Source organism: Capra hircus, chromosome 17 (genome assembly GCF_001704415.2).
Source record: "Capra hircus breed San Clemente chromosome 17, ASM170441v1, whole genome shotgun sequence".
Taxonomy (NCBI): Eukaryota; Metazoa; Chordata; class Mammalia; order Artiodactyla; family Bovidae; genus Capra; species Capra hircus.
Genome location: NC_030824.1, coordinates 34,092,997 through 34,120,889, shown reverse-complemented (window position 1 = coordinate 34,120,889; position 27,893 = coordinate 34,092,997). Strand labels below are relative to the sequence as shown.

The following is a 27,893-nucleotide window of genomic DNA, read 5'->3' as shown; positions in this document are numbered from 1 at the left end:
CAGGAGGCTTGAAAAAATCGTAATCTATTCACATGGCTATAAATTCCATCTCTGAGACCACACTGCTTTAATATTTTTTCCTGGGTAAATATATAATTAAAGGGTATAAAAATTGCAAATGTGAAGAATGTAGTTAACCGCTCTTTGTTTTAGTTATAAATAAGAAAAAACATTGTAGGCCGTTATTAATTAAAATGTAAGCTGAATTAGAATAAATATGTAAAAATTCAGTTATTTTATATAAGCTCATATATTTCAAATAAATGCTAAGAAGTTATACTTTTTTTTAAAAAAACTTAATTTGAAACAAGTAATTTTAGCCCATGAAGTCTTCCAAGTTTATTGAACTAACTAACCATTAACAGTGGTCATTTCCATAATTTAAATATATTAATTTACTTTTTCTTGAGTACACATTTTTAAAATGTGAACTGATAAAATATATTTTAAGGACAAATGGCTTATTCTATTTAATTTTGCCTTTTTTCTATAGGACTTTGGAGATGATGGGTCCTTGTATATAACCAAAGTCACCACAACTCACATGGGGAATTATACCTGCTATGCAGAGGGCTATGAAAACATCTATCAGACTCACATCTTCCAAGTGAATGGTAAGAAATGTGGGGTTGTTTTAATGGTTTTTTCTTCAGTAGATATTCAAAGACCATCCCAAATGACTAAGAAAGGACAGTACTTTGGCCACCTGATGGGAAGAACTGACTCATTGGAAAAGACCCTGATGCTGGGAAAGATTGAAGGCAAGAGGAGAAGGGGACAACAGAGGATGAGACCGTTGAATGGCATCACTGACTCAATGGACATGAGTTTGAGTAAACTCCAGGAGTTGGTGATGGACAGGGAGGCCTGGCATGCTGCAGTCGACAGCGTCACAAAGAGTCAGACATGACTGAGGGACTGAACTGAACTGAACTGGAGTTTTATAATTTCAATAATCAATTTAATTGCTATGAGCATTGGCCAAGTAGGCTGATAACAATTTTATAATCAGTGCTTTATTTTATTTATGACTTAATTCAAATTTTCTTAATTGAATTGATGATATAGAATTGCATATATGATTCACTAATACACACTAATTAATTCCCATACAGATATGTACATTAATTTACTCTATAGTTTACAAAAAGAAGGCAGAAATTTACTAGGCTTTCTGTAGGAACAGCAAGGTGGTTGGTGTGATTGGTATGAGTTAAGAGGAGACTGGCAGGAATGACATTGGAGAGACAGCCTCCAGGCAGATCACATGAATCCCTGTATATAATTAAGAAATTGGATTCTGATTCTTATTATAGCCAGAATATCATTATATTATAACATTATAATATGTTATTATATTAAGCATTTATTATTTGAAATGGCATGTTCTAATTTATTTTAAAATGATTGGAAGCACTCAGATCTGTTTTTTTAAAAACTTTAGTAGTCTAGAGGAGAGATAAACATGGCTTAAGACTGAGTGTTAATGATGAAGAGGTAAAAAGTGGCCAGATTGGGGATATATTTTGAAAGCAGATTTGAAGAATGGCTTGTGAATATGAGAAGAAGAGAGCTTTGAAAAGAATGAACCCAAGGAATTTGAAGGCAGCACTTAGATCTATGGTCATAACGTCAACTGCAATGGGGAAGAAGCATATTTGGAGACTGAGTAAGATTAATGTTTTTTTGTCTGTTTGTTTGTTTGTTTATTTGTTTCGACAAGTTAACTTCAATACAATTATCCAGATGGAAGTCAAGTATGCAGTTTAGTATGTAAGTCCGAAGATCAGAATGACAGCACAAAGCTGAATATTTTGATAATATCAGTGTGCATAGACCGGATTTAAAGTCTTAAATTGGAGCTTGATGAAGTCATTTTAGGATAAGTATAGTTGGATTTGAAGTCAGAGAACTGAGCCTTGAAGCTGAGGTTAACAATTGGAGAAACGAAGACTTAGAATGAGCACCCTATAAATCAAGAAAATATTGGAAAAAGAAGTTTGAAAAGGTTAGGGAGCTTATGGTTTTGTTACCAGATTCTTATAGATCTCACTCCTGCTGCCTTGGTTGGGGAGGGTTCGTTTTCTGGTCTGCTAAAGCAGAAAATAATGAGGCCAAACCTGAGATTGACAAAACACAGGCTTTATTCAGTGGCCAAAGAATGGAAAAGTGGGAACTAAGTTCACAGATCAACTTCCTGCCTGCCTAATGAAAGGAATCTAATTTTAAAGAGTAAAGACAAAGGAAGGAGGGCTGAGGTGAATGATGAGAAAACATTTGCATTAGTCTACCAGGGAAGGCAGAGTAGGGTGCCTCCCCCTTTTCTACTTTTTTGACCCTTAATGTTGGGTCATGGCCACTGACAGATGTGTCATTTAATATGCTAATAAAATAAAATCAGTGTATAATAAGACTCAGGGTCTGTGGGAGGTCACGTTTGTTGCTATCTTGGTCCAAGCTTTTTCCATTTGTTTTTTGTTTGTTTATTTGTAACATCCTTTCTTATCTCTGGACCCTTTAATTTAAAGATTTATGTTAAATAAATCTTTCTAAAGCTGGAGGTTGATGGATTTTCATCAAAGACTTGGTATGACTCTGCCAATAGTTTAACTACTGTTGGCACTCCACAGAAGCAGATTTAGACCTTGGTTTATGATGCAAACCCAGTTGTCAACTAGACATGGGTTAAGGCATAGAAATGGACTTTCAAGGAAACCAGTGAAGAAAGCAGACAGGATATGAAGGAAGTGAAGCATGCTTGTTCCCAGTGGTCTCAGATATTTAAAGTAGGACATTCAGAGATAGCAACTATCCTGGAGGACACACAGTCCTGGGAAGACAGGACAAGTGTGTATGTGGGATGTTTGCTATGTGGGTGCTGCATGCATGATGAAGTGGTTGTTGTAGCAAGTTTGGTCATTGCCTCCCTCTTTGTTGTAATTTTTACTGGCTAGTAGATGAATTATCAAGACTGATGCATTGTGCTTTTTTGTTTTGAGCATGTATATATATATGTTAGGGAGAAACAGTCTCCAATTTTGTTCTTGGCTAGCCATTCATTCCCTGGTGGCTCAGTGGTAAAGAATACACCTGCCAATGTAGGAGTCATGGTTCCACCCCTGGGTTGGGAAGATCCCCTGGAGGAGGAAATGGCAAACCAGGCCAGTATTCTTGCCTGGAAAATCCCATGGAGAAAGGAGCCTGGCAGGATACAGTCCATGGGATTGCCAAAGAGTCGGACAAGTCTTAGCAACTAAACAACAACAACACTAAATAATCTCTTTTATTTAGAGCATCCTCACTTTCAGCCTGTGTTTATCCAGTCTAAGTGGCAGCTGTGTAAAAACTCTTGCTAATTTGTTGAGCAGTGCATGTTACATGTTCTAAGTGGATCAGGATAACAGGAAAAAGTATCAAAAATATAGAACTGGAGTTTTACCAGCACCTTCTAGAAGTTTGATTTAAAATCTTCATTTTGACAAGCTTCTCAAGTAATTGTGATGTAAAGCACGAGAACTATTCTGAATGGTTGCTCTTTCAAGTGTCTGCTTCCCATTCACATCTGATGTAAGTTTCTTACATAACTCACTCATTTGCCATGCTCCAGCTGAGAAGCCCAGGAAGAAGGTTTTGAGCCAAACCGCAGGCATTTGTGTCATAAAATGTGCCCTGAGAGGTTCTGGGGAAATGAAGTGTTCTGATTTCATCCCTCCTGTGGATGAACTATTTACTCTGATCTCAGATTTTTCTCTGAAGATGGAATACAAGAATAAAGGAATAATGAGGTCTCAGAAAACACTGTGAATTTTCTGCCATTATCAGGCTTAGCATTACAAATTCAATATTAGCAGTGATTACCTTGATTGAGCACTAAGGTTTTCCTTTTTCTGGGAAGAAAGATTCCTAAATTGGTGATTAAAACTAGTCTTTTCCTATTTTCTCCTACTACATTTAATCTGCTTTGGAATTCTTGGTATAAATGTTTTTGTGAAAGGATGGGGTTTGCAAAGAGAAGCAATGATATTATATAGATTGAAAGGGAACAAAGAGAGAACTGTGCCTTGACTGGAGAGTGATGTAGGATTAGGAGAAAGAATTTTATAAAAAAATTGCAGATGTGATTATCTTTTATGTTGATGTGAATAATCCAATAAAAATTAAAAGTAGCTCATATCAGAGGAAAAGAGGAAAATTGTAGTAATCAAATCTTTTAAAAGTTGATATAATCTAGTACACAAATGGAAGAGTTGTTCTTTGAAAGATTGGTAGTTAATCGCTTTAAACCAGGAGGAAGACACTGGGGAAGATGCTCAGGGAGGGAGCATGAGAAAATCTTCTTTGCATCGCTTGGATTATTTCATGACATGAGGAATGCCAACTATTGAGGATGCAGAGTTGAGAGCTTTAGTGCTTTGAGGAGAAGAGAGGTATGTAGGAAGGACAATGAAAATTGCACTATGTAGTTGGAATGTTGTTCTGACCTTTGGGTGTCCTTGAGATGATAAATATGGATATGTTTTTCTTCTGCTGTGGTTGGTTGTGCATTTGCAATCATAGAGAGAAGAGATTTGGATTTAACCAATATTTTATTTTGTCAGATGAGTAGGTGGGAGAGAGACAGGTACTAGAAATTTAAGCAAGTTGTTAAAGAATGATTATAGTGATGGACCACAGAATAAATGATAAGGTAAGGAAGTGATAGGTAAGAACATGAGAAAGTGAAAGTGAAGTCGCTCAGTCATGCCCAACTCTTTGTGACCCTGTGGACAGTAGCCTGCACCAAGCTCCTCCGTCCATGGGATTTTCAAGGCAAGAGTACTGGAGTGGGTTGCCATTTCCTTCTCCAGGGATCAAACCCAGGTTGCTCACATTGCAGACAAACACTTTACCTTCTGAGCCACCAGGGAGAAACAAATTGAAAAATTAACTGGGATATCCACCTTGGTCAAATACTACCAGGACAGGGTACGAGAGAGAAAGAAATGTAAAACCTTCACTCAGAACGTCTTTTTAAGGTATCTGGCAATTTCTGTCTATTAAAAATACACTTCTTTAGGTCAAGCATATATAAAGGAGTATATGGACCATTAAAATGTGATAGATGTTTAGAAACCCAGATGTTTAGATCTAACTTTCCAGTTCTGGCCTTAGCTGAGAGGGGGGAAAAGTGTTCATCAAATTCAACCACAACTGACTAAAAAAAGAAAAGCCCCTTGTTCTACTGCAATTTTTATCAACTGGGGAAGCCAATAAGTGTATTTTAAGGATACTTTTTTCATATTTAAGCTTATTTGAATAAGTAAAAATGCTGGGTAGAAAATGTCTTATGCATGTATTGGTAATAGATTATCTTCAGCAGCTGTAAGAAACACGCCAAATAACAGGGCTTGAGGGAGACACAAATGTGGTGTTCTTATGCATAAAAGAAGTCCAGATGAGGTGGTTCAGGAGGGCAATTCTGCAACGCCGTCACCATGTTATGCTTTCCCTACCTGTGCTTAGCATGTTGTTTCCTTTCTCAATGTTTCCAAGTGGAGGTGAAAATTCTAGTCATCAATTTCACATTTCAAGAAGGAAGCAAGAGGAAGGAAAACAGTGCCTGACACCAAGAGCCCATTTTTAAAGAAACGTTAAAGAGAGTGCCAATAATAACTGCATTGGCTCTCTAAATATAGAGATTGCAAAAGATGTTTCTTTGGCACTGGGGTTTTGCCATTCACAACATTGAAGTGTTCAATTATTTAAAAGGAAAGAAGGAAGGAAGGTGAGAATAAATACTAAGTAACTAGTCCTGTTTATCACAAAGTATGCTGGTATGTCAACATATTATGCAAAAAAATAATAGAATAATAACTTTATAACAAAATATTTAGAAATGATAAGACTAGTTAAAAATAACAGCCTGCCAGTGATTTGCTAAAATGTGGTTTGTCTCTTTTCTTGATGTTTCCCTTTTCTTTATTTTATATTTATATTTGGCATAATAACTTTAAAGGTATGATTTGTATATAAGTAAATATACTAAAATTGAGATCACTCAGAACAGTTATAGGCTGATAACAAAGGAATGGTTGAAAAGGAACTGTGACACTGAAAAATACAATGAACATGCAAGGAAATGCAAATTAGACAAATAGCACTTTTATGGACCCAATAAATCTCTGAAACTAGTTTAACTCATTTTGCATTCTCCATCCACTTTTTAGAAAAGGTTACAAAGAACTTTAGAAAATCAGGTTTTCATAGGAAGTTTAACATATCTTAACAGTTTGTCAATTAGTAATAAAAATAAAATATATTATTGATTACCATAAAAACTTCTGCAAATACCACAAGCCATTGGAATTTGTTAAAGAGTGTTTTTGAAGTGCAAAGTCTGTTTAAATATCCCAGGGTGCAGGCTAAATAAAAGTCTATCAATAGCCCTTTTTCTTGTCAAACAATACAAAATTAGATTATTGAAATATGAGAGTGCTTCTGTGTCCTTGCCAGAGGAAACATTATGTATAAATCAAAGGAGCTTGACTCTACCAGTGGAATTCATTTCATGCTTTTCTTTTTCTTTTTTTACAAAGCGAATCGTCTTTAGATCTTCAGCTTAAGATACAGAATCTATGAAATTTTAAATGTCATTTGGTGTTTACACTACCCTCTGGGCAGAAAGCTCGTCCATATTCAAAATAGACCCATACGCATACAGTTATTTCTTTCTTGTTTATTGTTGAAGACCTCACACATAATATCAAGTGGATATTTTCCTACTCATGTCAAAAACTTCTGCAAAAAACTGCTGGCTTTATAGAATGTTTATGTAGAACATCCCTATTTTTCTCCTTCAGAGTTTGGAAACAACACTTGGAGTTAGTTATATAGATATCAAAGCATCACCTTCATTACTGGTAAAGCTTTGTAGATAAAGCAGCTTAACTCTGGAGCAACAGTGGCTTGCTTTTTCTTGTATCATGAGACTGAATTTCCTCACCCAGTCTCAGGGAGGCTTCCCAACTAAGTTTTTAGCAAGGACAAAGTAAAGATGGGAATAAAAACTTCCTGTGAATAGTAAGGTCCAGAAAGCAGGGAGCAAAAAGGCCAAGTTCTTCCTCTCTCTTCTTCCCACTGTGAGTTATCAGAGGATGATGAGAGAGAGGTTTTGAGAGCTACACTGGCTCAGTTATTCTCTAACTATGGTTCCTGGGCAAGCAGCACCAACAACTTATTTTATTTTTAATATTAATTTTTTTTTACTTAAATGTAGTTAATTTACATTTTTGTGTTAGTTTCAGGTGTATAGCAAAGTGATTTAGTTATACATAATACACGTGAAAGTGAAACTGAAAGTCACTCAGCCATGTCTGACTCTTTGCGACCCCATGGACTATATAGTCCATGGAATTCTCTAGGCCAGAATACTGAAGTAGGTAGCCTTTCCCTTAACTAGCGGATCTTCCCAACCCAAGGATCAAACCCAGGCCTCCCGCATTACAGGCAGATTCTTAAAAGAATATATATATTCTTTAAAAAAATTTTTCCCATTGCAGGTTATTTCCAGATATTAAATATAGTTCCACATGATATACAATAGGACATTGATATTTATCTATTTTATACAGAGTAGTGTGCATCTGTTAGGGTTTCCTGGTGGTTCAGATGGTAAAGAATCTGCCTGCAATGCAGGAGACCGTGGTTCCATCCCTGGGTTGGGAAGATCCCCTGGAAAAGGGAATGACTAGCCACTCAGTATTCTTGCCAGGAGAATTCCAAAACAGAGGAGCCTGGAGGGTTACAGTCCATGGAGTTGCTGAGTCAGACATGACTGAGCAACTAACACCTAATACTACTGTGCATCTGTTAATCTTAAACTACTAATTTATCTTTCTCCCCCCTTTCCTCTTTGGTACCCATATGTTTGTTTCTGATGTCTGTGAGTCTATTTTTGTTTTGTAAATACGTTTTTTAACATAATTTTTTTAAATGCACATTCTCAGGGCGCCCTGAATGCCCTGAATGCCCTGGTCATGGGGTAAGAGGACCTGTGTCAAACAAACCTTCCTGATGCCAGCTGGGGAACTACCGCCACAACAATGTGACAATGTGGCTCCCCAGAGACATGTGATGCAGGGGTGTGTATCCTTCTTCATGGTTTCCAGCTTTGTTCTCCTGATTTTGACTTAAAAATAAACATATAGGGAGTGCCTGTTTCTTCAAGGGTTGAGATCAGACATACGTCAAGTCAGTCTTCCCCTTAATGTTGATGATTGGCTCCAAACCTCACTCTCCCTTCTCAGGTGTGGTGGACATCCCCTGACAGCTGGTCATGTAGGGATCTTTCTTCCACTCTCTTTAGTTAGGTCTTTACTTGACACAAGAAGCTTTATTAACTGCTCTCAGTGCATCCCAGGTGTACCAGGCATTGAATGTCCCCAGGTACAGTCCTTAACCAGTGGGGAACAAGAGTTGATGAGTAGGAAGCCCAGCTTCCAGCTCCTTAGTGGTTCCTGATTTCTCAATTCCTAAGGCACTGGAATTGAGCCTTTTTTGGTGCTGTTTTTCTTTCCTCTATCTTATTTTTCCTAATCTTTAACTTGTGCTTTCTGGGATCATTTCCCAGATCAACTATCTGAACTAAGTTCTATTCTCGGAGTGATTCTTGGAGATGCTCATACCTAAGGATGTCCTTCAGTATTCTTGCCTGGAGAATTTCATTGACAGAGGAACCTGGCAGGCTACAGTCTATGGGATTGCAAAGAGTCAGAGACAACTGAGCAACTATCATTTACTCACTAGCCTAATGACCATTGCTGCCTTTTTATAGCATCCCTGAGAACTACTATTGGGTACTATATGTTTTCTTCCAAAAGGCTTTGAAATATGGTAGGACTGTACATTGAGCTTCCCCAGGTAGCTCAGTAGTAAAGAATTTGCCTGCCATGTGGGAGATAGAGGAGAGTTGAGTTAGATCTCTGGGTCAGGGAGATCCCCTGGAGGAGGGCATGGCAACCTACTCCAGTATTCTTGTCTAAAAACCCATGGACAGAGGAGCCTGGTGGGCTACAGTCCATGTGGTCACAAAGAGTCAGACATAATTGAAGTAGCTGAACATGGCAGGACAGTACATTAAGCCATTAATTCCAAAGCCTGAAGATTTTTTTCTATTTCCCATGCTACATTATGTCTAGTTATACTGTTCAGTAGGGCTTTTCAGAGCTTCTGCAATTAGATTAAATCATGATATCAAGATACTCCAATTATGTAATAGTGAGAGCATAGAGATGTTCAAATTTTAATATATAATCTAATTATTAAATTCCCAGAGAGAAATAATACTTCAAAGATTAAAGTTTCAAAGAAATTAGTCCAAAGTAATTAATATCCAAAATTAAATTCTCATACCCTTGTGACATAAAGTCTAAAGAAAGTCTGAAAGCTTTAAGAACACGTAATATCTGAAGAATCAGGTCCCTCCCTAATTTCTCATTTTGTTTCCTTTAAGTGAAAGAGTTTTGAAGTTATAGTTTTGGGAGAACATCAACATCTCTATCCTGGGATAATTCTCACTGAATTTAACTGTTCTGTCATGCTGCTAAGTTGCCTCAGTAGTGTCTGAACTCTGTGTGACCCCATAGATGGCAGCCCACCAGGTTCCCCCCATCCCTAGGATTCTCCAGGCAAGAACACTGGAGTGGGTTGCCATTTCCTTCTCCAAGACATGGAAGTGAAAAGTGAAAGTGAAGTCATTCAGTCGTGTCTGACTCTTTGCAACCCCATGGACTGCAGCCTACCAGGCTCCTCTGTCCATGGGATTTTCCAGGCAAGAGTTCTGGAGTGGGGTTCCATCGCCTTCTCCATGATATCTGTTTTCAATGGTTACATCAGCTCTTTTTTTCATAATTTTCTTATATTCTGCCTTCTGTTGGAGTACATATCTTTTAGATTTTTGTTTTTTATCTCAAAATTATTTATTAACTTGTTCTGGATTTTCCTGATGGCTCAGTGGTAAAGAATCTGCCTGTAATGCAAGAGCTGCAGGAGTTGAGGGTTTGATTCTTCAGTTGGGAAGATCACCTGGAGAAGGAAATGGCATCCCAGTTCAGTATTCTTTCCTAGGAAATCCTGTAGACAGAGGAGGCTGGTGGGCTACAGTCCATGGGACTGCAGAGTCAGACATGATTAGTGACTAAATAACAACCACCAAAAACTTCTCAACTATAACTCTTTTTTGATTTTTAAGGTGTAACTGAAACTGTTCTCAACATACAGCTTTAATGTACTACTATGTATCTTCACAGATTTTACCACTTTACATAAAACATAAGAACTTTAACACAGTATACATTTTCTCTCTCCTTTCCATTCTTTGTGGTAATATTGTCAAACTTTTTACTTCTACATATGTAATAAACCTCACAATACATTGTATTATTTTTACTCTAAATAGTCAAATGTCTTTCAAAAATTAAAAGAAAAAGAAAACAGACTTTTACATGTATCCTTCCTAATCCCCTCATTATTTCACTTAAATCCAAATTTCTGAACTTTCCTTTAGCCTACTAAACATTATTTAGCAATGTGAAATTCAAATCTGTTCCTAATACTTTTTCTCAGCCATTTTGTTTAAAGGCATTTTCATTTTTTATTCATTAAAGAATGATTTCTACTGGATATTGAATTTGGAGCAGTTTTCCTTTTTTTTTTTTCTTTCAACATTTTTCACATGTTATTCTATTGCTTTCAGACTTGTATAATATCTAATAAAACTTTTAGTTCTAACATTTTTTTCCATTTCTCTGGCTGTGTTTATCCCCATTGTGTTCACGTTTTTCTTTAAATCTTTAAGTATTTCCATACCAGATTGTTTTACCTTTTTTGCTAATTCATTTATGAAATTGTATGTGTCTGTTGACTAATACTTTTCTTGCATGTGAGTCAAATTTTCTCTCTTCTCATGTCTGTTGAAACATTTTTAAATTGATTGATAAAAACCATTGAGAGAGATTTGTTGGATACTTTTGAGAAGTATTGAATTTTGTTTTGACATTAATTTACTGTAAATCAGTTTTGCATTTTAGAGGGTTTTTTTAACTTTATTTGAGTACTTATAGGTTAGAATTTATTTCATTATCTTTCTAAGATATCTTGTTTCTGGGGTCTGTTAAGGTCTCCAATCTGGTTTTCCAGTTAGGTCTCTCCAGTCCACAAAACTACTTTGTGTAGTTTTAGTCTATGCATTGGACCAAAGCCCCCACCACCCCTATTCAGATTACTATAGCTCTTTCTCAACATCTTTCTCTACTTTTTGGTGCTCTCTCCTACAAATTCCAACTGCCAAGCTTTTTTGAATTTCACAGTCTTTATCTTTAATTCATTGTGACCTTTCAATTCCCCTCCTCATCATCAATATCAACCAAATGCTTGACGGCTGAGGCATTAAATGTATGCTAAGTCACGTCAGTCATATCTGACTCTGTGGACTGTAGCCTCCCAGGCTCCACTGCCCATGTGATTCTCCAGGCAAGAATACTGGAGTGGGTTGCCATGCCCTTCTCCAGGAAACTTCCCAACCCAGGGATCGAACCCTCATCTCTTATGTGTCCTGAATTGGCAGGTGGGTCCTTCACCACTAGCATCACCTGGGAAGCCCAAGGCATTATATAGCTCATCCCTTTTTTTTTTTCTTTTTGTCTTATTTCAGGAATTACAGTCATCTGCTGCTGATTTTCAGTATTTGATAACTGTTGTGTTATTTATTCTATTTATCTAAGGCAGAGGACTTAGCTCTTACTAAGTTTCGTCAGGATCTTCTATCTTATAAAAATCATTTTAAAGCATGAGAGATTGTATTAGTTAAAGGCAAGTTTCCCATGATCCTCATTTGTAACAGTTCTGGAAGTTAGTGGATATGATTAATGTGGGCATCATCAAGAAAATACCAAATACATTTAGAAATTACAAGTAATTCCAAGTAATTTCATCTTTATTCTCACAGTTCAGTACTTAATTCTGCTAAAAACCATGGCAGGTACTCAGTAGTATGTAAAGAAAGGAGAATGACCCCCCAAAATGGTTTTTCTTGGTATAATATTTCTCTTTCTATATCAACTACTCAAGGACAAAAATCTTATATTTAATTGCTTAAAACCATAGATAAACAGATTAATTTTGTCACTATATGTGAGTTGCTCTCTACCAAATAACCCTCTTTAGTTTTCTTTAATAATAAAAGACCACTTTTAACAAGCCTAAGGCAACCTACCAAAACCTATCTTTCCACTTCCCTTTGAAGCTAAATGTTTCCCTGTAACAAAGTTTTGGCCAATAGAGTGTGAGGGTAACTAATGCATTTAATACCTGAATTGTGATCATAAGAGAAAAGATATGTGCCTTCCCTTCCTTTTTTCCTGTTTCTTTCTCTCTCTCTTTTTTTTTTTTTTTTGGAATATGGGTCTGATGGTGGTAGCTGGAGGATCTATTTTTAATTCTGAGAAAGAAAGTTATGCTTTGAAGTTAGCAGAATAATAAAAATAGAAGGTGCCTGAGAATGGAGGGCTGAAAGTGGCCTCACAGAAGCTATGCACATCCTAATCCTTGTAACATGTGAATGCTATGTTATATGGCAAAGGCAACCTGCATAGATGATTAAGGTTCTCAAGATAAGGATATGATTCTGGTAGGCTCTAAGTGTAATTATCCAGGTCCCCAAATAGGAGAAGCAAGAAAGTCAAAGAAGAAATTGGGAGATGTGATGACAAAAACAAGAAGTTGGAGTGATTTGAAGAATTAGTAATAGACCAAGGATTGTAGGTAACCCAAGAAGATAGAAATTCCAAGGATGTGGAGTTTCCTCTAGAGTCTCCAAAATGAACCAACCCTGCTGGCACCTTAGTAAAATTTAGTTTTGATTTCTGACCTTCAGAAATGTAAGAAAATAAATTTAGGTTGCTTAATATGTTACAGCAGGAATAAGAAACAAATGCATTGGGTGTGCAATGAGAACAAGTTCCTCAATCATTATCTGGCTGCCTGCAAATCTAATATCTTGTTTTAGACAAGGTATTTGGTTCTGTGTTAAAATAGCTTAATCCATAGCCACACTATGAAGCCACGATACCACTTTATGGTCACATATCAGGATTTATATCTTACTTAAGCCACTGACTGTGTGGTTTCTCTGTTATTCTAGTAGTTTAACCAATATGTAACTTTATTTATCATGCTGATTTCTCATTTCTACTGCAATCCAGTTCAGTTAGGGGTCTAAACAGGGGGCTCTGTTTCATGCAGTCATCTTGTGATCCAGGATTGGTCTCTCTGAAGCCCATAATATCATATAAGACAATGCTACTGAATGCCCTGGATACAGTCGGTGAACTGTTTGTTACCTGGGCCTGGTTACGAGATAAAATACAGCAAGTATGAGTAAGCTTCAGCATTTGTATAGTTAGTTCATATTGCACCATGACCTATAAAAGAGATCTTATCTGAGTAACTGTAAAAATTGAAGGGGAGGGGGTAGATATCTCCACACTGCAAATAGAATCGTTTTCCTCAAGCACTGGAGAGACCACATGTGAAGGACTGTGTAGAAGATTTTTTAAGAGTAGGACTCGTGGTATCAGATAGTGTTTTGCCTGCTTAGCAAAACACATAATTAGTGTGTTTGACATAAAGAAATCTGAGAAAAGTAAAGGAGCTCTGTGCTCAAAAAGAAGAAAGGATATATTTCATGTACATTAAGCCTGGTTTTGCCACAAGAGCCCAGTGTTCATAAACTTTCTGGGAGAAAGATCAGTCCATGCAGCCTGATAGCTCTCTCAGAAAGCAGTTAAGACAATCATATTTCCGCCAAGATGGAATTACTTGCATTTGTGAAAGTAGGTCCCTAGAGATTACACCAAACCCCCATGCTGTTTTACCTGGCATATATCTTCTCCCTGATTCTGAAACAGAAAATGAGATTAACGTTTCTACAGCCTGTGCTTTTGGGGCTGCGACAAAGCTAAACTTCCCGTGAACTCCACAATATTTCATACCCTCAGTCTAAAAGTTTCTAGATCCTGTGCCCTATTAATTTCTGCTACATTTCCTCTTGTTTCTAATACTCTCTTGCTCTTAACTGTTCCATTCTTTCTTTCAGAAAGAATAAGCCACTTCATCTGGCTTTTTCCTTTTTCGTTTTGTAAGGCAGTGTGGCAGAAACAAGGGTCTTCCTTCTCTTTTATTGCTCTCTGCTTTCTGGTCCACACATATTTGTTCCTATGGATTTCTCTATATGTAGTCTTAAGGATTTGTCACAGTGAGAGATTTGAAAATATTGCATCTAGATCTGCCAAAAGCATGTATAGTTCAAGCAAAAGTTTTCCACGCTTTCCTTACTGATTTGAGTAATCCCACCCAGGGGCAGTTCTTCCATTAGAATGATATCTAACCTACGCCCAGACATGATCCATCATTATCTTGCCTAGAGTCCTTTGAGTATGTTTCACCTTGGCTGTGTTTTCCCTCAGAGTCCTAATTCCAAACACTGCCAGATCATGAGTCCTTAGGCGCAGAGGACAACTTCATGACCACCTGCAATAGCTGTACCTTTGGAATACATCCCTGGATGCCAGGAGAAAGTTTTACTGTCCATCTGTCTTTCTAATGTAGTTTACACAGTTTGTACAAACACTTGATAGAAATTTATGGGCTGTTATTCTTACACTTGAGTAACCATAACTAAAATTATTATTCCTATTTTTGTGTATATCTAACTTCACATTTATGAGTTAAGTCACACCCTTCCTCTGCTTAAAATTCTAAAATGACTCCTAATGTCACTCAGATTAAAAGCCAGTCTCTTGAAAGCCCATCAAAACCATAAGTTTTCTGATTTTGTAGTATCTTCCTATGCTGTTCGCCTCTCTCTTGCAAACTCCACTCTATCTGCTCTTAGTGTCCACTGCTTTTCTTTTCTTTAGTATAACCAGTTTGCAGGCATCTATTCCCTAAACCTGAAGATATTTAGCCAAATGCCAACAAGGCTCAGTTTCAACCACTTTAAACTGTTTAGTTAAATGTCCTTTTCTCAACAAAGACTTATCCAAAATATACAGTTTAGGATTAGGACTAATCCCCATCTTCCCACAGTCCTGGTCCCTCTTGATTTTATTTATGGATAGTGCTATTACTTTCTAATAAGATGTATATAGCCTAGAAAAGTATTAACATTGTTTATTTCCTCATTATGTCAACATCTTTGAAATAGTGATACATTCTATATATAAAAATAGGTATAAAAACAAAGTGTCTATCAACTAGCAATGTTTCGTTCTTTGTTCAGTTCAGTTCAGTTCAGTTCAGTTCAGTTCAGTCACTCAGTCGTGTCCTACTCTTTGCGACCCCATGAATTGCAGCACGCCAGGACTCCCTGTCCATCAACAACTCTTGGAGTTCACTCAGACACACGTCCATCGAGTCAGTGATGCCATCCAGCCATCTCATCCTCTGTTGTCCCCTTCTCCTCCTGCCCCCAGTCCCTCCCAGCATCAGAGTCTTTTCCAATGAGTCAACTGTTCGCATGAGGTGGCCAAAGTACTGGAGTTTCAGCTTTAGCATCATTCCTTCCAAAGACATCCCAGGGCTGATCTCCTTCAGAATGGACTGGTTGGATCTCCTTGCAGTCCAAGGGACTTTCAAGAGTCTTCTCCAACACCACAGTTCAAAAGCATCAATTCTTCGGCATTCAAACTTCTTCACAGAGACATAAATAGTAGCATCTTAAATGTAATTAAATAAGGTCAATTTTACCTAATAAGTTTATAGTTCAGTTTTGGCCTTCCCTCACTAGAGGAGATTTACTCTCTTTCTCTTGTTATCTCTCTCTTTTTCTCCTTTCACATGCCTTGCACAGTGCCTTGAACATAATTATGACTCAATAAATATTTCCTGAATAAATGCACATTGATAAATGAATAAATGTTTCTGATTAGTTCCTGATTGTGGATTCCTTGGAAGAGTCAGCTTAGCTTGCTCTCTGAGATCTTTCCAGTCTCCTTTGGTGTCAGATCGCTGGAGACTACCAATCATTTGATTAAACAGACTACTAAAAAATCTCCTCATTTTTCAGTTATATCTATTTTAAGAGAATTTAGTCCTCAGAGTCACCTCTCCATGATGTGTGTACACGTATGTGCATGTTTGTGTGTCCATGCCTGCGTATGCTTGTATGCATGTGTGTGTGTGTGTGTACTGAATTTAAGATCTAATTTTCCTTTTCACATCTGGTGGCTTCTCTGTCCTCTAAGATGTTCTCCTAAGTAAATCTCTCTTTCCAGGTTAATCAATTTCTCCCTTTATTTTGCTTTCAATTTCTACTAATCTTGCCCAGATGAATCATTAAAGTAAGCATTTTAAACCATGTCAGGTCCTCCTTGACAAACTGAGCAAACTCCCTTCTTAGAGACATTAGAGATATGGAACTTTAACTGCTATTTAGTGTTTTGGCTTTTAAAGATTTGAGGGTTTTTTTTTTTTTTTTTCCTGTCCAGCTTTTGAGATTTATTTCCTTTAAATAGGGGACTTTTTCCTTTGTATTTGTTTGTTAATATATTATTTTTCTTTGAGTGATGACAGATTGTAGACCTCTGCAATCTGAAGTCATGACCAGCATTTACATAAATAAGGAAACCGGAGTACTTGTTAGGTTTTGAACAAGCCCTTCCTTACAGGAGCTCTCATTTGTAAATAAAGGCAATTAATGGAATTGGGGCAGTTTAGTACTGCCAACCTAGGGCTGCTACTAATAACATAAAGCAATACCTTACACTTAGTACTTCGTAACACTAATGGAAATTAACTGCCAAATCATTAGGGGAAAAATTCCATTAAAATGCTTCCTACCAACTTGGTTGAGAAACATAGTAAAAGTCACTTGCTTCTCCTTAAAAAGCACCTATCCTTGCTTCAGTTGTGATTGAAATTTCAGAGAAAGTGCCCCTCTGTCATTCAAAGTTCAACCATGATAGCCCCTAAGCAGGGCAACCTGCCTACTAAGACCTGTGTTTGTGTCACTGGGCTCTCCTGCATAAACACAGCTAATCCCTCAAGGACAAAAGTCATTCAAAGGGATCAAATCCAACAAGTGCATATATTGAAAACTTAAGACCTGAGGCTATCTGCTGAGGCTACAGCATATAGAAACCATCTTTTGTACCTATATACACATATATTTTTAATCAGCTCCAAGACATATACCATGAGAGCTAAGTTATCCACTGGAGCCATTTCTAATCTGTAATCCTTCCTCATGTGATTTTATCAATCACAGGAACTCTGCGAATTTCTCAAGGTTTCCCAGATCATCCGATTTTGGGCATTTAGAAGATCCATAAATAACACCACTCTAGATCTCAGCAGCGAAACAAGGCTGAGGCCACTGATGGTCTACAGACAAAAGACCAGAACAAATCCAGGATATGAGAAGGGATGGTCTGACTGTGTCCAGTAATTCTCAAAACACCGAGCAGATGCGTTGTCCTTTTCCAGCTTGGGGGCTTAGTAAGGGCAGAGGACAGATATAGCCATCTCTACACGAATCACAGATGTGTGCAGTCTTCCGTTAATCGGAGCAAATCTCTTGGGTAGATGACTCATTCTCAGATAGCATTGTTTTGCACTCACCTATGATTAACTCAGATCTAAATTCATTCCACCAGAATTCTTTTATAGTATAAGTCATCATGCTTATATATCTTTAGGTATAAATGAATGCATTATTTTTTATATTGCAAAATTATTTTTCTTTGTAAAACTTCAACCTGATTATATCTACATGAATATTTAAATTAGTCTGACAAGGTTTACTAGACTAGTTTTCAGGGGTTGATAGAAGCGATATTTCATAGACTACATTTGTGTGTACAAGGACTGGGTAATGTTACAAAACATTCCTGAGGTGGCCAGCTCTTAAAGAACTGCATAATGACTAATTAATTAACGACACTTGTATAACAAGTGTGTGGAAAGAAGGTTAATGTGATAATGAGGCTTATTTGATCTTAAAGATTCAGCATGAGGGCACTCTCAAGATAGTTTAATTAGGTTTTAAGCACCTTTTGCAATTTGCATGTGTGCTTGCTAATCCATATGTTCTAAAAATAAAATTTACTTCTTTAAATTAAGGAATGTACCTAATTTTTCCTCTGTGTTGTTTTACTCTCACTGGTGATGGTGTTTTCTTGAGTTTTTCACTTAATGTATATTATTTATAATTTTTTCTTCCATATTATCCTTAAATTGTGCTCACTGCAAAATAATACAACATTTTAAAATTGCAAAACGACACAGTAGTGTAATTCTTGACAAGTCATGGCCTGATTCTTATTTAATCCTAAACTTATTTAGCATACTTTATTGTATCATCCAATATATCAGTTAATTTGATTGCACCATCTGATACTATATCATTTATTTTTAAACTTGACTTTAAATGTTAACTTTCAAATGGAAAGAATATTTTGGAAATTGATTTAACAATAATATAGAATATAATTTTTCAAACATTCATTCATTTGTAGCAATAATTCAGTCAGTAGTATTGTGTTTTCTGCTGCCCTGGAAATTATAGAATCATATATTCACATTCTATATATAGGCTTTCATGAGTTCTCAAATTAATACACTTTTCTGTTTTGTTTGTATTTATGAGTGATTATTATAATTTATTTTCAGGATTTTTACTGTTCACTCCTTTTTGAATACAGTTTCTTCTGTAGTGTATTATTAGTCTTAAAGCCATCAAGGAGTTCCAGTGTGAGTGAGTCTCTTGTTTTCTCTGGCTGATGTAAGTCAGATCTTTTTCAAGGTTCAGATCATGTTCCATGTTTTACATGAAGGAAGGAAATGGCCACCCACTCCAGTATTCTTGCCTGGAAAATCCCGTGGACAGAGGAACCTGACATGCTACAGTTCATGGGGTCATAGCATCGCACACGACTAGGCTACTGAACAGCAATGATCAGTGAACACTGAAGTGCGCAATAATCAAGTCCACCTCAGGCATCCTGCAGTTCTAGATATTGCTTTCATTAGAAATAATTAATTGGACCTTCACACCTTTCCTTTAGATCTTTAATGTATATGAGGTATTGTAATAAGATGGCCAAAGAAAAATGGGCATATTTCACACCTCATTGCTTTCTTAAGCTTAATTTTGTATTTTGCAAACAGTAAATAGTAAACACATATTTATTGTTCTATTCTGTGTATTGAACTGGAAAGGTGTGTGCTATACTAAAGTAAATAATGAACTAAATGATTCACGGCCTGGTGAGCCGGTCACTCTACATTGTAATAATGGGCTTTGTGCCTCAATTTATGGTACCCTAACAATGATGAAATCAGCAACTGTACTAATCTCACAGCAGATTAGGTCACTAATGAAAAGCTCTAGTGGCATAAGCAAGGACATAGCTCCTACCCATACAGAATTTCTCAGATGTGAGGTGCTAGGCAAATCCAAATAGTTGTATGTACAAAAAAAAAAAAAAAAGGTTGCATGCAAAACAAGGACTGTTTCAAAGCAGGCCAAGGAGACATCTGGTTTGCTTAAATTTTCTTTTAATAATGGGATTACATGCCGCTTACATGGGAGAAGGCAATGGCACCCCACTCCAGTACTCTTGTCTGGAAAACCCCATGGATGGCAGAGCCTGGTAGGCTGCAGTCCATGGGGTCGCGAAGAGTCAGACATGACTGAATGACTTCATTTTCACTTTTCACTTTCATGCATTGGAGAAGGAAATGGCAACCTACCCCAGTGTTCTTGCCTGGAGAATCCCAGGGATGGGGGAACCTGGTGGGCTGCCATCTATGGGGTTGCACAGAGTCGGACACGACTGAAGTGACTTAGCAGCAGCAGCCACTCACGTAGATGAATAATGATAAATGAGAGGGAGAAAGTTGTGGCCCTGCAAATAGTATTTGTTTTCTCAAAAACCTGCATGTCTATTTTTTGATGTATTTATTGACATTATATTAAGTATAAGGAAATTTCAATTTGATGGAGATTACTAGGCAAGTATACATGTATAATTTTAATGCTACTAAAGACTCCATATTGATAAAGTTCTAAAATATGTTGTTAATTATAATTTATATGACAGACAGGAAATGCCAAAAGAAAATGAGAAATTAATATCGACTGGGAGGCTCTGATTATTTTATTGTTAATAAGACAGTCTGAGAAGCTCTTCTGGCTTCTATCTCCACATTTCCAGTTAACAGAAATTAGTTTAAATAAGCTTTGCCTGAAGGTAATTAGAAACTTTGCTCTACCGTGTACTGGCAACCACAACAGTTACTTGTAAGTACCTGTTCAGTTCAGTCATTCAGTCATGTCTGACTCTGCAAACGCATGGACTGCAGTACAGCAGGCTTCCCTGTCCATCACCAACTCCTAGAGTTTACTCAAACTCATGTCCATTGAGTCGGTGATGCCATCCAACCATCTCATCTTCTGTTGTCTCCTTCTCCTCCCACCTTCAATTTTTCCCAGCATCAGGGCCTTTTCCAATGAGTCAGTTCTTCACATCAGGTGGCCAAAATATTAGAGTTTCAGTTTCAGCATCAGTCCTTCCAATGAGTATTTGAACTGATTTCCTTTAGGATGGACTGGTTGGATCTCCTTGCAGTCCAAGAGACTCTCAAGAGAAGTATGCTTCATGATAAAGTAGAGATAATTCTGCATGTCATATAGTTACATAATAGATTAACAATAGAAAATATTCATTTTGGGACTATCAGTGATGCTTGACAACTATTAATAGATAATTAATGCTATTAAATTTTAAGAATTTCCTCCAATTCATATTTTGACTTAAGATTTTTTATTATTTGAAAATAAAAACAAATAACAAGTAAGCAAAACATATGATAGCCCCACTCCCCACAACTACAACAGACATTTCCTCCATAAACACTGTTATTAGTCAGAATGTCTTAAAATTAATAACAAAAAATGTTTCTAGAAAATATCTGGAATATTTTGTGTATGATAACAATACATTTGACAGTAATTATCATGTATTAAAATTGTATTATCAAAGATTTTAGAAAGTGGATATATGTATATGTATAACTTATTTACTTTGCTATATAGCAGAAATTAACACAACATTGTAAATCAATTATACTCTAAAGAAAATAACTTAATAAAATAAAATAAAGCTGTAAGTATCACTTTTGAAAGTGAATACTTTAAAATAATGACAATTATGTCAAGGAAATATTTTTTTATTAAAAAGATTTCAGAAGAAAGAAAATATTTATTCAACTAATGTATTTTAGCAAATGTTATGTGTCACCAAAATACAGTAAATAGTAGTGCCATCTATTGATTAAATTGAAAACTACAGTTTCTTCTTAAAGAAAATGAAGATTTTTACATTAATAGGAATATATCTCCAAAAAGTATATGTGCCTGTGCTAAGTTGCTCAGTAGTGTCTGACTCTTTGCGACCCTATGGACTGTAACCCGCGAGGCTCCTCTTTCCATGGGGATTCTCCGGGCAAGAATACTGGAGTGTGTTGCCATACCCTCCTCCAGGGGTATTTTCCCAACCCAGGAATCGAACTCAGGTCTCCCACATTCCAGGTGGATTCTTTACCTGCTGAGCCACCAGGGAAGCCCAATTCTATGTTATCAATAATAAATGTTCTTATTTTAAATTACTATTGTGTCACACAAAATACTGTAAATGCATTAATATGTGTATGTGTGGGTGTATGTGCATGTATGTATATGTGTGTGTATAGTAACTCAGAAGGTAAGGCACCTGCAATGCAAGAGACCCGGGTTCAGTCCCTGGGTTGGGAAGATCTCCTGGAGAGGGGAAAGACTACCCACACCAGTATTCTGGCCTAGAGAATTCCATAGACTGTATAGTCCCTGGGGTCGCAAAGAGTCAGACATGACTGAGTGACTAATACACACATGTATATAAGATTAAAAATGTGATACTTCAGATAATAATATTGGTTATGGGTTTAGTGTAATTGGGTTGACTTTATCCATCTAATCACTGAAGAAAAATAATTCAATATTAACTATTTTCTGCTAAAAATTTTAAAGCAAGAAATATGGTGAAAGAGGAATCATGGTCTTAATGTATTCACTTAATATACACAAAAATATTTTTGACATGTAAAAATTTGCATGCATACTTATTAGGATCCGCTATGACACAGGAGAACCAGGTTCAATTCTTGGGTTAGGAAGATCCCCTGGAGAAGGATATGGCACCCCACTCCAGTATTCTTGCCTGAAGAATTCCATGGACAGAGGAGCCTGGTGGGCTCCAGTCCACAGAGTCACAAAAAGTCAGACATGACTGAAGCGATTGAGCATGCATGCATGTGACCATTTTAATATTTCTTTTCTTTATGATTTTGATTTTATTATATACAATAATAGACTATTATTTACAAAACTTAAATTAGCTTGGCTCTTCTCACTACAGTACATCTGACTAAGATCATGCATGTGCTCTCTGGCTAAAGTATCAGGATGAAATCAAATAGTTTAGGACAGTTAGGTTAAAATGTACATATACTAATTAAAGGATGGGATTACAGAGAACAAAAGAGCAAAAAGCAGTGGGGGTATCCATTAAACCCTAAGTTCTGCAGATAACATGTTACAGATACCAGAATGTTCACTGCAGCAGAGGAAGCAATGTGAATGACAAGAGCAGAAACAATAAAATGAACACAGCCTGAATAGGGAAGAACCAACTGCAGGCTGAGATGATATCAGCCTCCGCAGCCTCCCAGCATGTTATTATGGGGACTCTTATAAAGCTGATATCAAGCTCTCATTCATTCATTGACTCAAACATATGTAAATTATCTACATTGTATCTGCAGGTTGAGATCTATTATATACTGTGCTGGATGCTGAGGACCCAGTAGTGAACAAATAGTAGTTTCTAGAGTTTGCTGCCATTCCTGAGGCTAGTCCAACCTCCTATATGTTGACTATGAGATGCCCTTCTCTCAAAACACGTTACTGCCATTGATTGGATATTGTCATAAATAAAGCAAAATATATATTGAGTATGAAGCTACAATAATCAAGATAATGTGGTACAGGCATAGTATAGATTTAAAGATAGAAGGAAACTGAAAGAATTTGGAAAGAGACAAATGGATATAAAATGTAGAAAAGCAAGGAAAATGCACAAATGTGAACACAAAGAGGAACTTGGTACCAACATCAATGCTCACTGTTTCAACCTTGATGAGTTGAATGTCCCCAGATTCAGTTCATTTCAGTGCAGTTGCTCAGTTGTGTCCAACTCTTTGTGACCCCATTGATTGCAGAATGCCAGGCTACCCTGTCCATCTCCAACTCTCAGAGCGTGCTCAAACTCATGTCCATCACGTCGATGTTGCCATTTAGCCATCTCATCCTCTGTCATCGCCTACTCCTCCCACCTTCCATCTTTCCCAGCATCAGAGTTTTTTCCAATGAGTCAGCTTTTCACATCAGGTGGCCAAAGTATTGGAGCTTCAGCTTCAGCATCAGTCTTTTCAATGAATATTCAGGGTTGATTTCCATTAGGATTGACTGGTTTGATCTCCTTGAAGTCCAAGAGACTCAAGAGTCGTCCCCAACACCACGGTTCAAAAGCATCAATTCTTTGGTGCTCAGCTTTCTTTATGGTCCAACTCTCACATCCATACATGACTACTGGAAAATCATAGCTTTGACTAGATGAACCTTTGTTGGCAAAGTAATATCTCTGCTTTTTAATATGCTGTCTAGGTTGGTCAGATCTTTCCTTCTAAGGAGCAAACGTCTTTTAATTCCATGGCTGCAGTTACCATCTGCAGTGATTATGGAGTCCAGAAAAATAGTCTTTCACTGTTTCCATTGTTTCTCCATCTCTTTGCCATGAAGTGATGGGACTGGATGCCATAATCTTAGTTTTCTGTTGAGTTTTAAGCCGACTTTTTCACTTTCCTCTTTCACTTTCATCAAGAGGCTCTTTAGTTCTTCTTCACTTTCTGCCATAAGGGTGGTGTCATCTGCATATCTGAGGTTATTGATATTTCTCTGAGAAATCTTGATTTCAGCTAGCCTGACATTTCACATGATATACTCTGCATGTAAGTGAAATAAGCAGGATGACAATATACAGTCTTGACACACACCTCTCCTAATTTGGAACCAGTCCATTGTTCCACGTCCAGTTATAACTGGTGCTTCTTGACCTTCATACAGATTTCTCAGGAGGCAGGTAAGGTGGTCTGGTATTCTGATGTCTTTAAGAATTTTCCACAGTTTGTTATAATCCACACAGTCAAAGGCTTTAGTGTCCTGAGATTGTATGTAATCAAATGTACAACATGTCTAGGAACCACCAAACCTGAGGGGTACATTATATATATATATATATATATATATATATATATATATATATGGATGTGTAAGCACTGTAGCATTAGTGGTGTTCTTTTACCTCTCTTTAAAATCATTTATTTGATGACAAGATTGGCTTTTTAAAAATTCTTTTAACAGTACATGGTGAAAGTACCTGATAGTGTTAAGATACCGTTCTTAAAAATTCTGAATTTGTTATTATAGGAATCCAGCTATACTTTATAATGCTTATTTTTAAATGATAGCTAACATAAAAAAGTAATTCTTTTGACAATTGAGTGGTTTTTTTAACATTAAAACAAGACAAGGCTATAATTTATCATTGCTCTCCCCTGCTATTTAAAATGTTTTGGAGTTGAAAACCATATATATTATAAAATAGACATTTTTAATATATATTTGTAGGTTATGTGATGGTTTCCCTCTAAAACCCAGAGATCAAAATCTAAAAGTATTTCAACAAAAATAAAATTGGGACTCAGTCACTTAACTGTAAATATATATAAAACACATTTCCATTAGAAGCTAAAAAAGAAAATGTTGAGGAAAAAAAAAATGTCCAGGGAAAATTCATTCTAACTTAAAATCATAAAATGTCATTGAAGGTCTTAAAAATAATGTAAATAAATGAAATAATATACCATGGTCCTAGAGTGGGAGATCATGTATTAAAATAATTAACCTTGTTTATTACTTAAAGGCCATTTCAGCCAGAATTCTAAAGTGTTTGTCTCTTGTAACTTTCCTCTTTATTTCCTTTCTGTCTTCACTTCCTGTTTACTTCTCCTTTCTTTCCCTTTCTGCCCCTACCCTTTCTTCCAATAAAAGAATAAATATGGGGAAATTACTGCCAAAGAACTTAAAATGAACACTAGTTTGAATGAACTTGTTATAAGGAATATTAAAGTTTTTTTAAAGCTATGTTAACCAAAGAATATGGTATAGATTCAAAGGGTGGATGAAATACCAGACAGACATAAAATTGGTTTATGTGTAAAATCATTTAAAGTAGGAACATATACATATATGCATAAATGTGAAATATCAAATAGAAACATTAAATGTATAATGAAAATATATATCATCACATATAAGTATATGATGAAGAAAGAATATCAAATTCAGGAGAATATATTGCTTTATTCTTGGGTAGTGTGTAAAAAATAAGACCACTGAAAGAAAATTGTTTCTTTTCAAATGAGTCAGCTCTTCACATCAGGTGGCAAAGTATTGGACTTTCAGCTTCAGCATCAGTCCTTCCAATGACTATTCATGACTGATTTCCTTTAGGATGGACTGGTTGTATCTCCTTGCAGTCCAAGCAACTCTCAAAAGTCTTCAACACCACAGTTCAAAAGCATCAATTCTTCAGCACTCAGCTTTCTTTATAGTCCAACTCTCATATCCATACATAACTACTACAAAAACCATAGCCTTGGCTAGACAAACCATAGCCTTGGCTAGACGAACCATTGTTGGCAAAGTAATGTCTCTGCTTTTTAATATGCTGTCTAGGTTGGCCATAACTTTTCTTCCAATGAGTAAGCGTCCTTTAATTTCAAGGGTGCAATCGCCATCTGCAGTGATTTTGGAGCCCAAAAAATTAAAGTCTCTCAGAGTTTGCATTGTTTCCCCATCTATTTGCCATGAAGTGATGGGACTGGGTACCATGACCTTAGTTTGCTGAATGTTGAGCTTTAAGCCAACATTTTTACTCTCCTGTTTCATTTTTATCAAGAGGCTCTTTAGTTCTTTTTCACTTTCTCCCAAAAGGGTGGTGTCATCTGCATATCTGAGGTTTCTGATATTTCTCCTGGCAATCTTGATTCCAACTTGTGCTTCATCCAGCCCAGCATTTCTCATGATGTATTCCGCATTTAAGTTTGTATAGGGAACTCCAGTTTCACATAAAAACAAATACATTTTATATATTATACAAATATTTATATACATAAATTATTTATAATAAAATCCCTGAGCAAAGTTATTTAACATTTTCAAATTTTATCACTTCTATTGAAAAGGTTTTCATCAACTCTTATACTAACAATGTTATCATGAATCTACTTCTCCATCTTCAAAGGCATTTTATATTTTAAAGTAACATCACACACTATTTGGTTATAATGTTCAGTTTTGAAATGAAGAAATAGGCACCAAAAGAGCTGGACTACCTCTCAAAATCACAAAGCTAGTTAGTTCCAGGTTGTGATATAACATCTGCCTCTTAAGTAATCCTGTTTGGTGCAAGATGTTTTATTATTTTATAGTTTTACCATATTCTTCAAATTTTTAAATTTCTTACACAAATGATGGAAGAATATAAGGCTAGCCGGAATAATAGCTGTAAGAAAAGTTATGAACAAAACCTTCCAAAATCGTTTCTATATATTTTTCCATGCATTTTAATTATATTGAATGACATGCATTTTCCTTATCTTTTTAAGCTCTAATGCTTTTTTTTTTTTTTTTTCGCTTCCCAGACATACACACACACATACACAAAGTGCTTTTTTGCCAGGAATGCATGAACTTCATGGTTCTGTGACTAACGGGATATAAATGTGATTGGGGAAATGCTTAGATGTAACTTGGTCTGCTTAAAATTTTTTATTTCTTTAGAGACACCTTTGAAAAAAAAATCTTTCAGTATATTGTATTATGTAGAAGTTTGTTTTTCATCTTGAACATTAAGCAAGTTGGCAAAATGTGTGTCTTGCTTTCATTTCCCTTCCTCTAATTTTGACAGATATAGATCAAATATAGTTTTCACTCCTATTGAACCCATACATGGATTTAGGCTACTTTTAAATTAGATCTCCAAGCAGTACAATCAATTTGTGTTGGTATTGACTAGTGAAATTATAGTCTTCCCAGGCAGTGCTTGTGGTAAAGACTCCACTTGCCAATGCAGGAGACGTAAGAGACTAGGGTTGGATCTCTGGGTCAGGAAGATCTCCGGGAGGAAGAAGAAATGGCACCCTAGAATCCCATGGAGAGAGTGGCCTGGTGGGCTACAGTCCATGCAGTCATAAAGAGTCAGACACCACTGAACATCTGAGCCACAGTGAAATTATAGGTCTCTGCTATTTCTCCTAAAAACCCTCAGTGATTCTATTTATGAGATTAAAAAAAAAAAAAAAATTCTGGAAAGGAAAGTTGTGCTTTAAGGCACAACATTTTCCTGCTGACCTGAATTTAGCAAGGGGCTGGGAACTCACCATATACTGTTCCCTTTAATCCATTTAATCCTAGAAAGGATTTCAAATTTTATAAATGGGGAAGGTGAGACTTAGAGAAATTGAATATATTGCTCCTTAGAACACAGAGTAAGTGCTAGAAACACATTCAAATTTTAGGTTGAATAGGTTATAATAATATATTCATTGTACAGTCAAGTATTTAATTTGAGATCTCTTGACAAACCTTAAATTGCATATGTATTATATAAAAATAAATAACATTTAAGAAAGAA

The 27,893-nt window shown here is 36.4% G+C and overlaps 1 protein-coding gene across 2 annotated transcripts in view; it reads left to right on the top strand.

Annotated features, from left to right (window-relative positions):
* The window catches only part of FSTL5 (follistatin like 5), an 863,982-nt gene that overhangs the window by 643,600 nt on the left and 192,489 nt on the right, over positions 1 to 27,893 (top strand). For both annotated transcript variants that reach the window (XM_018061498.1, XM_018061497.1), the window contains exon 7: positions 494 to 614. In XM_018061498.1, coding sequence (XP_017916987.1) covers positions 494 to 614 — 121 coding nt within the window. The remainder of the gene's footprint in view (positions 1 to 493; positions 615 to 27,893) is intronic.